At 38.9% G+C, this 13,037-nt stretch overlaps 1 protein-coding gene across 3 annotated transcripts in view; it reads right to left on the bottom strand.

Moving 5' to 3' along the window:
- pex5la (peroxisomal biogenesis factor 5-like a) overlaps nt 1-13,037 on the bottom strand; it is a 91,699-nt gene that overhangs the window by 20,824 nt on the left and 57,838 nt on the right. For 2 of the 3 annotated variants that reach the window (XM_075485431.1, XM_075485429.1), the window contains 2 exons: nt 12,863-12,892; nt 9,253-9,348 (listed from right to left, as the gene is read on the bottom strand). In XM_075485431.1, the coding sequence (XP_075341546.1) occupies nt 9,253-9,348; nt 12,863-12,892 (126 nt within the window). The remainder of the gene's footprint in view (nt 1-9,252; nt 9,349-12,862; nt 12,893-13,037) is intronic. The other variant, XM_075485430.1, reaches the window with a different exon arrangement.

Below are 13,037 nucleotides of genomic sequence, written 5' to 3'. Positions count from 1 at the left end.
AGGCAGAGCAAACCGGCAAGAATAATGCCAAACAGAGCAGAACAGCCTTGTGTGACTTACTCTGAAGACAGAAACTCATCAGTACACGACAGCACTGTTTACAGTTAGTGTGTGTGCAGAGACACTCTATATAGGAGCAAAGACAGAGAGACATATTGTAAGGGGGTGGTGCGTTTGTGTCAAAGGTCCTTACATCGCAACATGAGATGAGGCTTTTGATTGACATTGAGGATGTAGTGTGGTCCCTGATCGTGAGAGATGGCAGGTAATTGCAAAGAGCTGACGATGACACAAACTGCCTGAAGGAGAGAATCCACTGTTGGCTCTGACAGGAAGTGTAGTGTAAGAGGCAGAATTTGCTGCTACAACTTCAATTAGAGTGCAAGGTTACATGTCGAGATAGGGCTGGGGTTCTTCGCTGGAGCCCTAGAGCTTACTGAGTGCCATCAAAAATGATGTCTTGGTACAATTCTTGTAGCTTTTGAATGCAGTTTTGAATCTTACTTCATATTGTTATGATTTTGTAATCGAAGAAATTTGGGATTCTTGGATTAACAATGGTAAAAGTACACAAAAGTGCAGTAATCTTATTAACAAAGCAAAACTACTCAGAAAAACCCGTTTTTTTTTTTCTTCTACCAGATATTTCAATGTTGGACAAGTGATGGACTTTCCATCAATGTTTGTTTGTGATGAATGTGTGGTAAAAAGCCGCAATGAAAAGGGTAGCTGTGACCAACATTTTCAAATATCAGCCCTTTGGCAGTCTTTGCACAACACAATGTCTTCCTGCCTGCCTTTAATCTTCATCTTGATGTTTGTGTGAATGGTTCTCAAGCTGCAGCCATTATGGTAATTTACATAATGTAGCTTTAATCATTTTCAGTATTTTTCACTGTGCTGTGGGCCTGTGTTTGCACCATGACTTGGTTCATCATCTCATTACTTGTGACTACAGACAGTCAATTGTTTGTGCTGTAAAACCCCATTTAGAGTGTAACTTATTTGGCCCACAGGATGACAACAAATTGCTTTCAAAATTAAAACGGAGCACATATGTGGATGTATCTTTATTTTACTCGAAATGCATATTTCTTTATAATGCTGTGAAGTATTTTTTAACACTAGCATTGGCAGTTTAATTACAAGAAACAAGGCAGAGGTACAGCCAGGTAATTTAGATTGTGTGTGTCTATGGAGGAAACCAATATCTGTGACTTTAATGTCAGCTGCTCTGAGACAGAAAGCTTCCTGCAGCAAAACATATCACTGCTACTTAGAAATGAACCGGGGTTTTGAGGGGATTCATTAGTTGCATCAACAATACAAACTCCCCAACTTTTAGAAGAAATATATTTTTTCACTTTGCCCTAAGATCGCAATTAGATTGTCTTTGTCAGCTGGACTGCAATTGGTGACTTGTGTGGTGAAAGTAAATTTCCATTGCGATGGGACAAAACAAAACAAAACAAGCAAACAAAAATTGTATTTCACAGGAAGTGTGAAAGGTGACCTCTATGGAAAAACAACATTACATTAAACTGTCAGTTGTTTGCTAACACACAGGTAAGCCCCTAAAATTTTGACAAAAGAACACCTTAGGATGTCCTGGTCATGAACAATAACTCCTTCGGTGCCCTCTGGGTTGTGGGGATGGGACTTTGTAGATTGGGCTTGCTTCCATCAGATCCCATGTTTGCCATTTGGATTTTTTTTGCGGCCCATCACTGTCCTGCTGGAAGAGGCTGTTACTGAAGGGGAGTGCTGTTGTTAAATGAGGGCGAATGGGCGGCGGGTAGGTAGCATACAAAATTGTTAGGGTCGGTGGCAAGTGTCAAAGTGACATTCGAATGCCAAGATGCTAGTTTAACCAGCACTGAATAGCATGTGGACTTTCTTTGGAGCTGGACAAACAAGATTAGTCTTTTGGTTTAGCCAGCTGTGAGAGAAGTGCACAAGAACCATCTACAAAGTGCTAAATCTTAAAGTGGGATATACTGCAATAATTATTTTCAAAAAATCTCTTCCCAGAAAATTATCCTTGGGATTGGGGTTATTCTGACTGAGAGTGAGAGAAGACCCTGTAACCTGATGCATTTATTTAGTAGTCGTTCTTTCACTATGGACATCTAGTTGAATTATGTATTAAAGAAGTTTGTTTTCGCTGTCAATTATAGAACTTAGAGAGGAACATAATGGCCAGTGGTTGATTATCATGAAAATGAAATTGTGTATGTGTAATTGGTTTGTATGAATAGATTAAAACTGTCATCTGGATCAGGCAAAGTATCCTTGATTGATTGGTGCAAATGTTTCTAAGGATTACTCTAACAATATCTGTTTACATCATTTTTCAGTTGTGTTATCTTGAGACCGAGTCTTTGGAGGCAAACAACCACACGGATTTGGGTGACATATGGTGCTTTTCCACCAGCTCGCTTCGGCTCGGCTCGGCGCGCTATTGCGTGTTTCTACTAGCACGCAGTACCTGCAACCGGATAGATTTTCCGTATCACCTCAGCCCTGGTTCCAAGCGGGCCGAAGCGTTACTAAAACGTGACGTCAGCCGACTGCCTTCCACTGATTGGGCGATGAGTGTCGTCACTTTTCAATATTGTTTTGTCTGGCGGCCAGGCGTCTTCTCTGGCTCTCTTCTCTTGCCTTCTGTGCGACAAAAAGCCACAGGGTGAGCAGCCTTGATGTCCTCCATGTCCTCCATGCTATCCTCCTAGTATGTTGTTGTTCTGGTCGCGCAGCCGTGTTACGACGACCCCGCCCACGTCGAGGAGGCACGAAGTATACTCGGTTGTAAATAGAAACACAACCAAACCGAGCCGTGACGAGCTAGTGGAAAAGCGCCATTAGCCACTTTGCCGAGAGGGCTTTCATTTAAAGTCCCATTATTCACCTGTGACACAGTAGCCCTCTTTGAAAATAAAGAAAAGAAAAGAAAAAAGAAAATTAAAAGAAACCTTTTCATCTCCGGAGCAGGGCTGGCCTGGCCTTTTAATGTTTAATCAGCCGTCCACTGCTGTGCTGCGTAGGCTAAGTCCGTGGTCAGCGAGATAAAAATAGGAGGCCGGAGCCCCGATAATGTCACTCAGAGAAGAATATAGTACATTACAGTGGACAGTGACAGAGCTATGAAGGTATTTTGGCATAGATCATGATTACCTTCTGTATGGATGTCTTTGATGACATGTAGAGCTACTCTTGGCAGGGAATTACTTGTACTCTTGTGTTGTAGACATCCACAGTAACTGCGGTGAGTTATGAATGTAATGCACTTCAAATACAGCATCCATCAAAGTCTGACCTGTAATATCAACCAATTTCACTGCGTTTTGTATTTCTATTTTGTCTGTACTGGATTTCACTCACTCATCAATATAATAACAGTGTATTGCACAAAAAAATCATTCAAAAGCAAAAGCCCTTTATATATTCCACCAGCAGTGCGCTGGTGAGAGGGCAAGGTGTTTGTTTTGTGTGATATTTACTTTTGCACATATTGTTTCAGTTTGCTTTCTCAGCACCTTTTTGCAGTGCATTCACTTGTGCTCAAATTCATTTCCTCTTTTTGTTGTTAAAGTTGCTTTTAGATTTGGACATGCTGGTTGTCTGGGTAATGCCTTGTGCTTATACTGGGGTTTTGTGTTCTACTTAAGTACACACTGATGGAAGTTTCTGAGAGAGTTGAAGGTATTACTTGATTACTTTCACCAGGGGGTCAGTGGATATAAAACCACTGACCTTCTGATCACAAAGCTGCATCTCTAACTTGCATCCTGAACTGACTCTGCAATCTCAAATTATACCAAGACTATTTCAAAATCCTAAATGCTGAAGGAGAAATTTCCCTGCTGCTATTTTAATCAAACAGGAAGCCTCACAGTCACCTTCATCTCATCTTTATCACCACCATGGGAGCGCTTTCCCATGCTTCTCAGCTTAAGACATTTTCCCCAAAGTCACTGCTTAGCCTACAGCTGTTCCAGTAGTTTGCTATTTAATGAAAGCATTACGCTTTCTCTTGCTTAGATTAATTGACAGTGTCCTCATTTGACATGCACAGTCATTTATCTGCCTCAAATATCTCTTGATCAACCAGTTTGTGAATTAATTCAAAGCTCCCTCAGTTTGGATCACTGCCATTTCACACTCCCTTTTCAATGATTTTTATGTCTAAAAGTATAGAACCTGTAGTTTCTTATCGAGACAGCTTTATAAAAAAGGTCTTATTTTAAAGACTAATTCCTTGACTGCATCTTTTCTGGGCCCTAATTTCCTTACGTTTGTCTCCCTCATTTAATGACATGGAAGAGAGGCTATGTGCTGACTTAATGTCCTCTGTGCTGTCTCTATCTCAATTTCTTTATGAGTATGAGAGAACACATGTATGCGCGGCTTCTTAAATGGGAATTATGTGATTTAAGGCTTTGACATTGGCAATTAAAGCAGAATGGCTCACCACTTGCACCAGAGCTTGCCTAGAGTGGAAGCCGACACTGAGGCCACAAGACAGAGAAGACCGAGGCTGCAAGATAGTGTTATCAATCGATGCTCCATGCTCAAACACTTATCCAGGAGCATCTCTGAATATTATCACTCACCTGGCCTGCAGATCCCTTGTATAATCAAACTGGAGCTACTTGGATGTATGCAGCTTATACGAAATGTGAGATCGTTTCTAAGTTTGGGACGGGCTCCCCAAGAGGGCCGGTCCACTCCTTTGAAGCTGCTCCTCTCACTTTCTCACTGTCTTCCATCCTTCCTCTATCATTTATTGACCATTACACGTAGCTCAGTATGCAATGCAACCCTGTGCAATGTGGATGTAACTCAATAGGTCAAATGTTGTTCTCTCTTTTTTATTATTATCTAGGAAGGGATATGCCCATTGTGTGATAGAGCTGTTTTCTTAAAAAAAAAAAAAAAACTCTTCTGCTTGTAAATTTTTTTTCTGAACCGAACAAAGCACGGAAACTCTGCTTCTCAGGTATCTGCGTAAGATGTAACCTTTCGAAAATATAACACAAAAGTGTCCAACCGTATTTCATAGAGGGAAAAAAACTCATTATAGTTCGAGCAGAAAATCTAATTTCTTGCTGCCCATTTCTTTCTTCGTCTTTGAAGAGTGAAAGGTGATGAAAAGAGCTTTTGAGCACAAAAGCAAAAAAAGCTACCTCTCCCTCAGTCATCTAAGTTTTCAGGGTATTTCCCAGGTTTTTATTATGGAAAACCCTATTGTGGACCTGGATTGAAAAAGAACATCAGGCATATTACACAACTCAAGACATTTAGTTTGTCAATACACAGATGAGTGAATCCATCTCTAATTACCATACCTTTGCTGTCCCCTGTGATATCTGATATGTCTGGCTGTGAAATTGACTGATCTATTTACCTTGCTATTGTTAGGCAGCCAAGAGTTGTGAATATCATTTTGGGTCAACTATCTCATGAACTTGAATGTGTGGATTTAGCACACATGATTAAACTGTCAGCTTGCACCACAGGGATGAATACACTTTAGGCTGAACAAAAGAGATCATTTGGCAGAGATGAGGAAGGCTGAAGGAGTCAAATGGAAATCGACTTAACGGGACTTCAGGTATATATTGGATTCGTGGCACGTCTTGCAAGAGCAGTTATGAGGCTACATGGGCAATGATTATGGAAATGTTTCTGTATTTAAGTTTCAATGGCTTAAATTTTTTTTTTTCAGAATTGCATTTGCATTATCCCTTATGTTTCTACAATAACTCATGGGACCCCCCTCCCCTTAAAAAAAAAAAAGGAACTGGAGTTAGTTCAGTTGATATTAAAGATGTGTTTCTCTGTATAAGATAAAACAATCATTTAAAAAAAAAAAAAAATACAATTCTCTAGCCCATCAGTCAATTCTTATATAAAACTCACCTCACACCTTCAAAAACTTGTATTGATGAACATTTGATTGAACCGATATGTTTGGAATTTGCAGGTGTTTCGTAATAGTTCCAAGAGTGTTTCCTGGATAGTGTTTAAATCTAATGTCCTATTTCTCAGATCTACATTGGGAAAATCACTTCTTTCTATGTATTGTTTGGTAGTCTATCCAATGAGTGCTACCCTTTCTGTGTTGGCACAGAGAAACTACCAGCTGTAATCAAGAAACAAGAATCATACGGTCTTAGCATCACTGAAATAATGATTTAAGGTATTTGTGTATATTGTGTATACACAAGTATATATTAGGGCTGAGCAATTTTATCGATACAGCAGCGGCGTCGAACAGGGGGGAAAAGTCAGACTGATTCACAGGGTCCAGCCTACAGGGGGGGCCCTAAGGGAAATTTTCTTCTTCTTTCGTTTTTTAAAAATCATTTTTTAAATAATATCAATATATGTTGGTAATTTATAAAAATCCAATGTTCTCTGGAAATACATCTGTTGAAATGTATATCCCAGCCTGCAAATAGGCTATAATCTATATCAGACACCCCCATTATCAGTGCGCATTGGTTAGTCCGCCCTCTGGCGGACTTTTGATTGTACATGCGCCATAAATTTCACTCACTTCATTATTAGGCATTAAACGCAGCAGCCGGCACATGAAAGATGTCATCAAAAAAAAAAAAAAATCAGGCTTTCAGGAAAGAAAAGAAAGGCAAGAGAGACAGAGGAAACAAAATGAAGGAAAGCAACTGCTGACTGATTTCTTTCCCAAGAAAGGTGAGCCCAAATGTCAAAATTACAGCCTACAGTAACTGATTATCCCATTCACATTCCGTTGCATACCACTGTGATACCAGCCATAGCCGTAGCCAGCTATGAGGAAAGCGAGGTCTGGACCTCGGTAATTTTCAGGGATTTTTTATTTATTTATTTTTTTAATCTCGGTTTTCACATACACGTTTCAATTGACGGTTGTGTTGACATCACTTTCGCGAATGTGTGACTGCGTGGTACCATTTGAAAGGTCTGTTTCTGCCCTTTCCAACGGTGTGCGCTCCGTAGTCGGTGAGAAAAGTACCGTCAACATAGTAGCTGCATACCAGTAATCAGTAATAGAAAAATTAGACGAATTTGTCGAACGATTTCCTCGGCCACTCTGCAGTGCAGCGGCGATTGCTATATACTGACGGAAAGCTCAGCTCGAGCTCTTTAGAATGAAATGATTGTTATATCGATGTCATGTATGGTTCGTGAATAAAGAAGACAGCACCTTGTTATAGCAATGCACATTTATGTAGGCTGGAGACAATTTTTCACATCTAATTTAGTAATGAATTCAATATAGCCCATAAATCTTTATAGGTTGTTTAGCAACAGCTATAGCCTACAATATGCATCTATCCATCTATATTTAACTCTATTTTTTATATTGGTTAGTTAGCCTTACTCTATGCCTGGCCAAATGGCCTTTGCTTGTACCAAACATTTGTATAGGCTTGCATTGGGAAATAATCAGGTTCTTTTTAGCTATGGGTTCTTGTTACATTATAATGGTTTATTTTGCTACTAGCCTCAATGTGCAACACTGCTATATATTAAAAACTATAATTTAATATATATATATATATATATGTATATATTGTAAAAATTTTGGCGCGCACTATGCGCGTCTATCATGGACCTCGCCTATTCCTAAATCCTGGCTACGGCCCTGATAGCAGCCGAAGTCAAATAATTAAAAAATAATCTCTCATTTTGTTGGCTACCACATAATTGTGAAATAGAAGCCATATTTGTCTTAAATGTATTTATTTTCATAATAACTATTAGCCTATACAAGTGTCCCAAAAGCTTAACATAGGGTCGATGTTGGTTCAAATATGCATGGTAGTGGTTGTTCCTGGGGCCCCAAATTTGGTGCTACGCCCCTGCGATACAGTGATATGTATCGATGTTTTTTTTCCCAATAAAGTATCGATTTTTCAGCTGCGAGTATCAATTTTAAAAATTAAATTTTTTTAAAGCAAACTTTATTGAAAAGTCAGACGTTACAATTAGTGAAAACACAGAACATTAAGGTAATACAATACCATGCCTGGGGGTCACATTATACAAAACAGTGATAAATTAGTTCAGAAAAATGTCAAATTACACTGTCCCAGAAAATGATGTAAGGGTATCGAATCGTATCGAATCAAATCGTATCGAATCGTATCGTTGGCTGAATATCGTGTATTGTATCATATCGTGAGATTAGTGTATCGCTACAGCCCTAGTATATATATATATATATACACATATATGTTCAGGGTGTATGCTTAAGTTTGAAGCTGTATTCCAGAAAACCCTAAATAAACTAAATATTTGCACCAAATTATTGTTTTTTTTCCTATTAGAAATGTAGTGTGAAGTTTAATACAGTAATTTTCCCCTTGAACATCAACAGTTCAAACATAGTAACTGAACTCAATATTGCCATGATATAAGCTATGGATTTAACTGATTGACGGTCATAGTAAGAGGGACAGTGTAGCTGAGCCTATTAAAGCTGCGGTCGGCAACTTTTTTTTAGTCATATTAGCTTGAACTGTCATGGGATTCTGGAAGTAGTATATTAAATAGGCTGTTTAGGGAAAATAACGAAATCTGTAGCTCCCTCTGAAGCCTGTAATCATGCTTGCAAAAACCGAGCGCTCCCGGCTGTTTTTAACCAATCAAGTTAGGGTGGAGGAATCCTACCTGTCAATCACAGCTTGTGCACACGCTGCTAAGCATGAGTCTGCCCCAGCTTGTGTGCGCTCACACTGGTGTGAACTCACGTGCACAACCTCGTCCACAGAGGGGGAGGGGTTTGGGGGGCGATTCGGAGCTTGGTAGAGTTTGGGGGAGGGACCTGAAAGTTGTATCAGTTCGAATTTTCCGACTTTAGACTCGGAATTATGAAAACCTGCCGACGGCAGCTTTAAGACAAAAGGAAAAACTTTGAGGATTTTCTTGAATGAATTACAGGTTTTTGTATCTTTTGGAAAGATTGAAAGGTTAAGGCAAGCAATTTCAAAAGTGTACTGATGACAAGACCTAGATCCCAGTGTTCTATTTAAAGGAAAGTTTTTTCCTCCACACACATACAGTATATACATACAAAAATACTGTGGACAAGGATGTCACACTGATGAAACAAATTTCCGCCACTAAAAATGAGAAAGGTACTCGGCCTTTCCTGTCAAGCCTAATTAGAATTCAAAGGTAAAGATAGTTGTTTTTTGACAGGTGACGGATGTTAGGTGTAGTACTGAGCTGCCCTTGGCTTACCTCAACAGCAGCCTTGGCTCGCTCAAACTCCTCCTCCAGTGACTGATGTCTGGACAGGAGGGAGCTCCCCAAGCGATTCTCCTTCGTTAAGCGAGCCTGTCACACACACAAGCATTTTATAATATAAATATTTATGCCAAACAAAATTCATTACATATCCACCTTCACTCAACAGATACAAACATACACTCATTTGCATAGAACATCACGCATACAGAGCCAGAGGAAGACGCGAGAAGGGAGAGTGTGCAGGGTCAGCCATCTCTGCTGTCTCAGGGACGAGTAAATGTCCCTGCCTCAACAAAGCCTCTGTCATGCTTAGGAAGGCCAGCAAAATCCCTTCTGTCAGCAGCAACCCCACCAACCCCCACCACCCAGCCCCGCTGCTCATCTGGACAACATGCTACTTATCTAGCTTCTCTCAATTTCACCCTCCACCTGAGCCTTGCCCATTCCTGTGCACCTGCACATGCAGTATCTGAAATGCTGATAAATTCTCTGTGACAAACGTGAATATGAAGCTTGGTCCTGCTGTGAAACTGGAAACTGACCAATTTTGGTAGTTTTTCGATGTTGGACTGTAATATCATATTACAACTGTGGAAGTAAATGATTTTCAGATTCTCTTCACATGCTCAGATGTGATATAGCACCAGCTTTACTGTAAATAGCACTGGCTATATGTATCCCATGGCGAGCAAATCCATTACAGAGACCAAGACCGCTCTAGTGTTTTCATTGCCTTGCAGTCAGGCTGGTCATTACCTGTAAAAATCCTCATTTCTGCTGACTGCCATCATACAAGATTAATTTTCTTTGCTCATTGTTACTAAAAATGTCTATAACTACATTTTAATTTAAAAGAGCAAATGTCATGCTGTGTAAAAATAAAATCTCATCATACTTTCCGTGCCCTTTGTGTCTTGTGTGAGGAAATGCAGTTGGTTTATTAAAGGAAAAATCCACCCAATAACAAATGCAAAACTCTCCTGTTGCTTTCTGGTCTTTATAATGTTTCTGTTTAAAAAAAATATATATTCTGGATAGGACAAGATAGGATCAATTCAGCTTTGGTTAAAAGTTTGATATCAAATGTTTTAACAACCCTCAGGTAAATATGAAAAGGTCATTTTTAGACTCTGGTACTTGTTTTCAGAAGTAAATATGGCTTCTTTCCAAACGTATCATTTCTGTTTTTTTTTTAAAAATCTAATTACGAGAAGAAATTTTACTTCGGAATAGCAAACAGCAGTTTCTTTGTCACAGAAGACTCAATAGACCAGAATGCAATGCAGCCTTATGTGTTTGACGTCAAGCATTCTCTCGATCCTCAGTTTAGTAGACTATGCTCTTACTGTAGATCAGTGTTTCCCAACCGGGGGTACGCGTACCCCTAGTGGTACGCGGAGGTACTGCAGGGGTTACGCGGCGCACGGGGAGTTTTTATTTATTTTTTTATTTATTAAGGCGTCACACTTTTATGGAGGACTGTTTATGAAGGAGACTCCAGTTTTGTGATGAATGTTACATGAGTTAGGCCTGTTAATGTATTCTTAAAAAGAGAGAGAAATGAGTTATGTTCATGTATTCTTAAAAAAAAGAGAAATGTTACTTGTTGAAGTTAGATAACAAAGGAAGATTATTTTGAATTTGTATTTATACTATTTTGGTTAATTATTTATATTTCAAGAAAATGTTTTTTATTCTTATGTTGAATTCAACTGAGGTTAAAAAAAGAGAGAGAGAAAGCCTGAGAATTTTATGTTCAAGTTAAGGATATTAAATAAAATGATTTGCATGTAATAACCACTGTGTTGCTCTACTTTTGGAGAATCATCGCACGCGTTGTATATGTGAGGGGGTACTCGTGGTGTGATAAGAAGGCTCAGGGGGTACTCAGGCCAAAAAAGGTTGAGAAACACTGCTGTAGATCATAATTTTCACATTTCTTCTTTTAAGGTTGGTGAAATTACATTGAGGAGATTGTAAAGACAGATCACAACACTTATTGTTACTATATATTCGTGCATGGTGCATACATACTTTGCGGCTAATCAACTTGAAATTCTAAAAATGAAAGTTCAGATAGCTCTATGTAAAACTCCATGTTTTATGTTTTCTTGTTTAACATCACAGTGTTGACAGTACATGAAAAGTGGACATAGCCACTGTGATGTCCCCTCTGTCGTTTTATGAACTGCTCTTTTGAGGATTAGAGTTTAGCTTTTGGTCACCTCGATCTTGGTAACTGGGCAAAAACATGTATCTTTGAAGCTTGATTTATACTATTTTGAATAATGTATTTTTTTTCTCACCGATTAGAGGAATGTGATCTAATTTATGACACTCCTAATCACTTGTAGGAAATTTGTATTGCGTTTGCATTTCATGAGGGAAGTTGATCATTTTTAAAGATGTTTTTGAGCCAGCACCCAGTGATTGATTGTAGTTTAAGGCATTTCTCTGTTGGCTTCACATTTCAGGTCCAGTGGCTATGTCCATCTTTCATATGAAGCCTTTGCATAAGTTCTGTAAGTAATAGCTGTTCCCTTCCCTGGTCTTTGGGCTTTTCATTCTGCTTTGCTTCATCACTTCTATTTCACATTTTGCAAAGCTCGCCTCCTTTTTCATTTTGTTGCTACTACTCTGGACAAAAATTAGCCTAACCACCAATCCTCAAAAATGTTTGAACCCTATTACCAGTCACAGCACAGCTTTCCTCCAGCTTCAATCTGGCATGAGCCAAACTCAATCTGCCACAATAAAAACACGTATGTCAGTTTTTACTAGCTCCATTCATTGATAAAAATTCATATCTCTGAGTTAATCTCATACTTAACAGAGCTAGACTTGTGATATGTCACATTTTAATCTAAATGCCAAGAATAAACTTTTAAGTATTCATCAACACCTGATCACTTTTGTGGTGCATTTGAAGCTTTTGTCATTTCCAACACTACTCAACTTTCTAAGGGTGGATTTTTCCTTAAAGCTTAATTGTTTTGAAGCAAACACTTTTGTTAGTTAAGTGTGTGAACATCGCATGCAAGACATGTTTCCTTTGCATGCACTTTTTGTTTGTCTTTGTGTGTGGTATAAGCCAGCAGGAAACTAAAACCATTCTTTACAATATCTCTGTTCGTGAGTTACTCTGTAACCCCAGAGTGAAATAAATATAGTGTTTGTTTGCCAGTAACTTCCTTCCATCTCTAACTGCTGTCATTTATTCAAAATGTATCATAGCCTATATGAGAATACTGAATTGGTGATATATGCGTAACTAGCTTGGTGAGATCAACACTAATGGGCTCAGAGTAGAGAAGTTGAATAATTCATGGGCTATTAATCTAATAATGGTGTCTGGAAACAAGACCCCTTTGTAGACCTACATAGAGACATCAACGAAGGAAGAAAGCGCTTGACATTTGGACCTTATAGCACCACAAAGGAACAATCTCAAGGATTTCTTCAAAGGCACCTTTTGGTTTCAGAAGAATCATATTTTTTGGCCTTTTTATGTAGAAATTTACAAGATGCCGTGATGCTGTTGTACTGGTGCAAATGTATAAGTCTTTCATTGTTATATGAAAGGATACATAGGGAGGCTTACATGTCTTCCACTAATATACTGCCTGTTGAGCTGAAATGGAAGAATTATAGGTGTTAGGACAAAATGATGGGTTAACAATGACACAACAGGGTGACTTATTAGATACAAACTTGAATATCAAGGCCGTGTTATCATGCATTTGTTAAAATCAAATACAACGTTCCATGGAGTTAAT

The sequence above is a fragment of the Odontesthes bonariensis genome, chromosome 15 (assembly GCF_027942865.1).
Source record: "Odontesthes bonariensis isolate fOdoBon6 chromosome 15, fOdoBon6.hap1, whole genome shotgun sequence".
NCBI classification, from domain to species: Eukaryota; Metazoa; Chordata; class Actinopteri; order Atheriniformes; family Atherinopsidae; genus Odontesthes; species Odontesthes bonariensis.
This window is presented reverse-complemented; position numbering and strand designations above follow the sequence as displayed.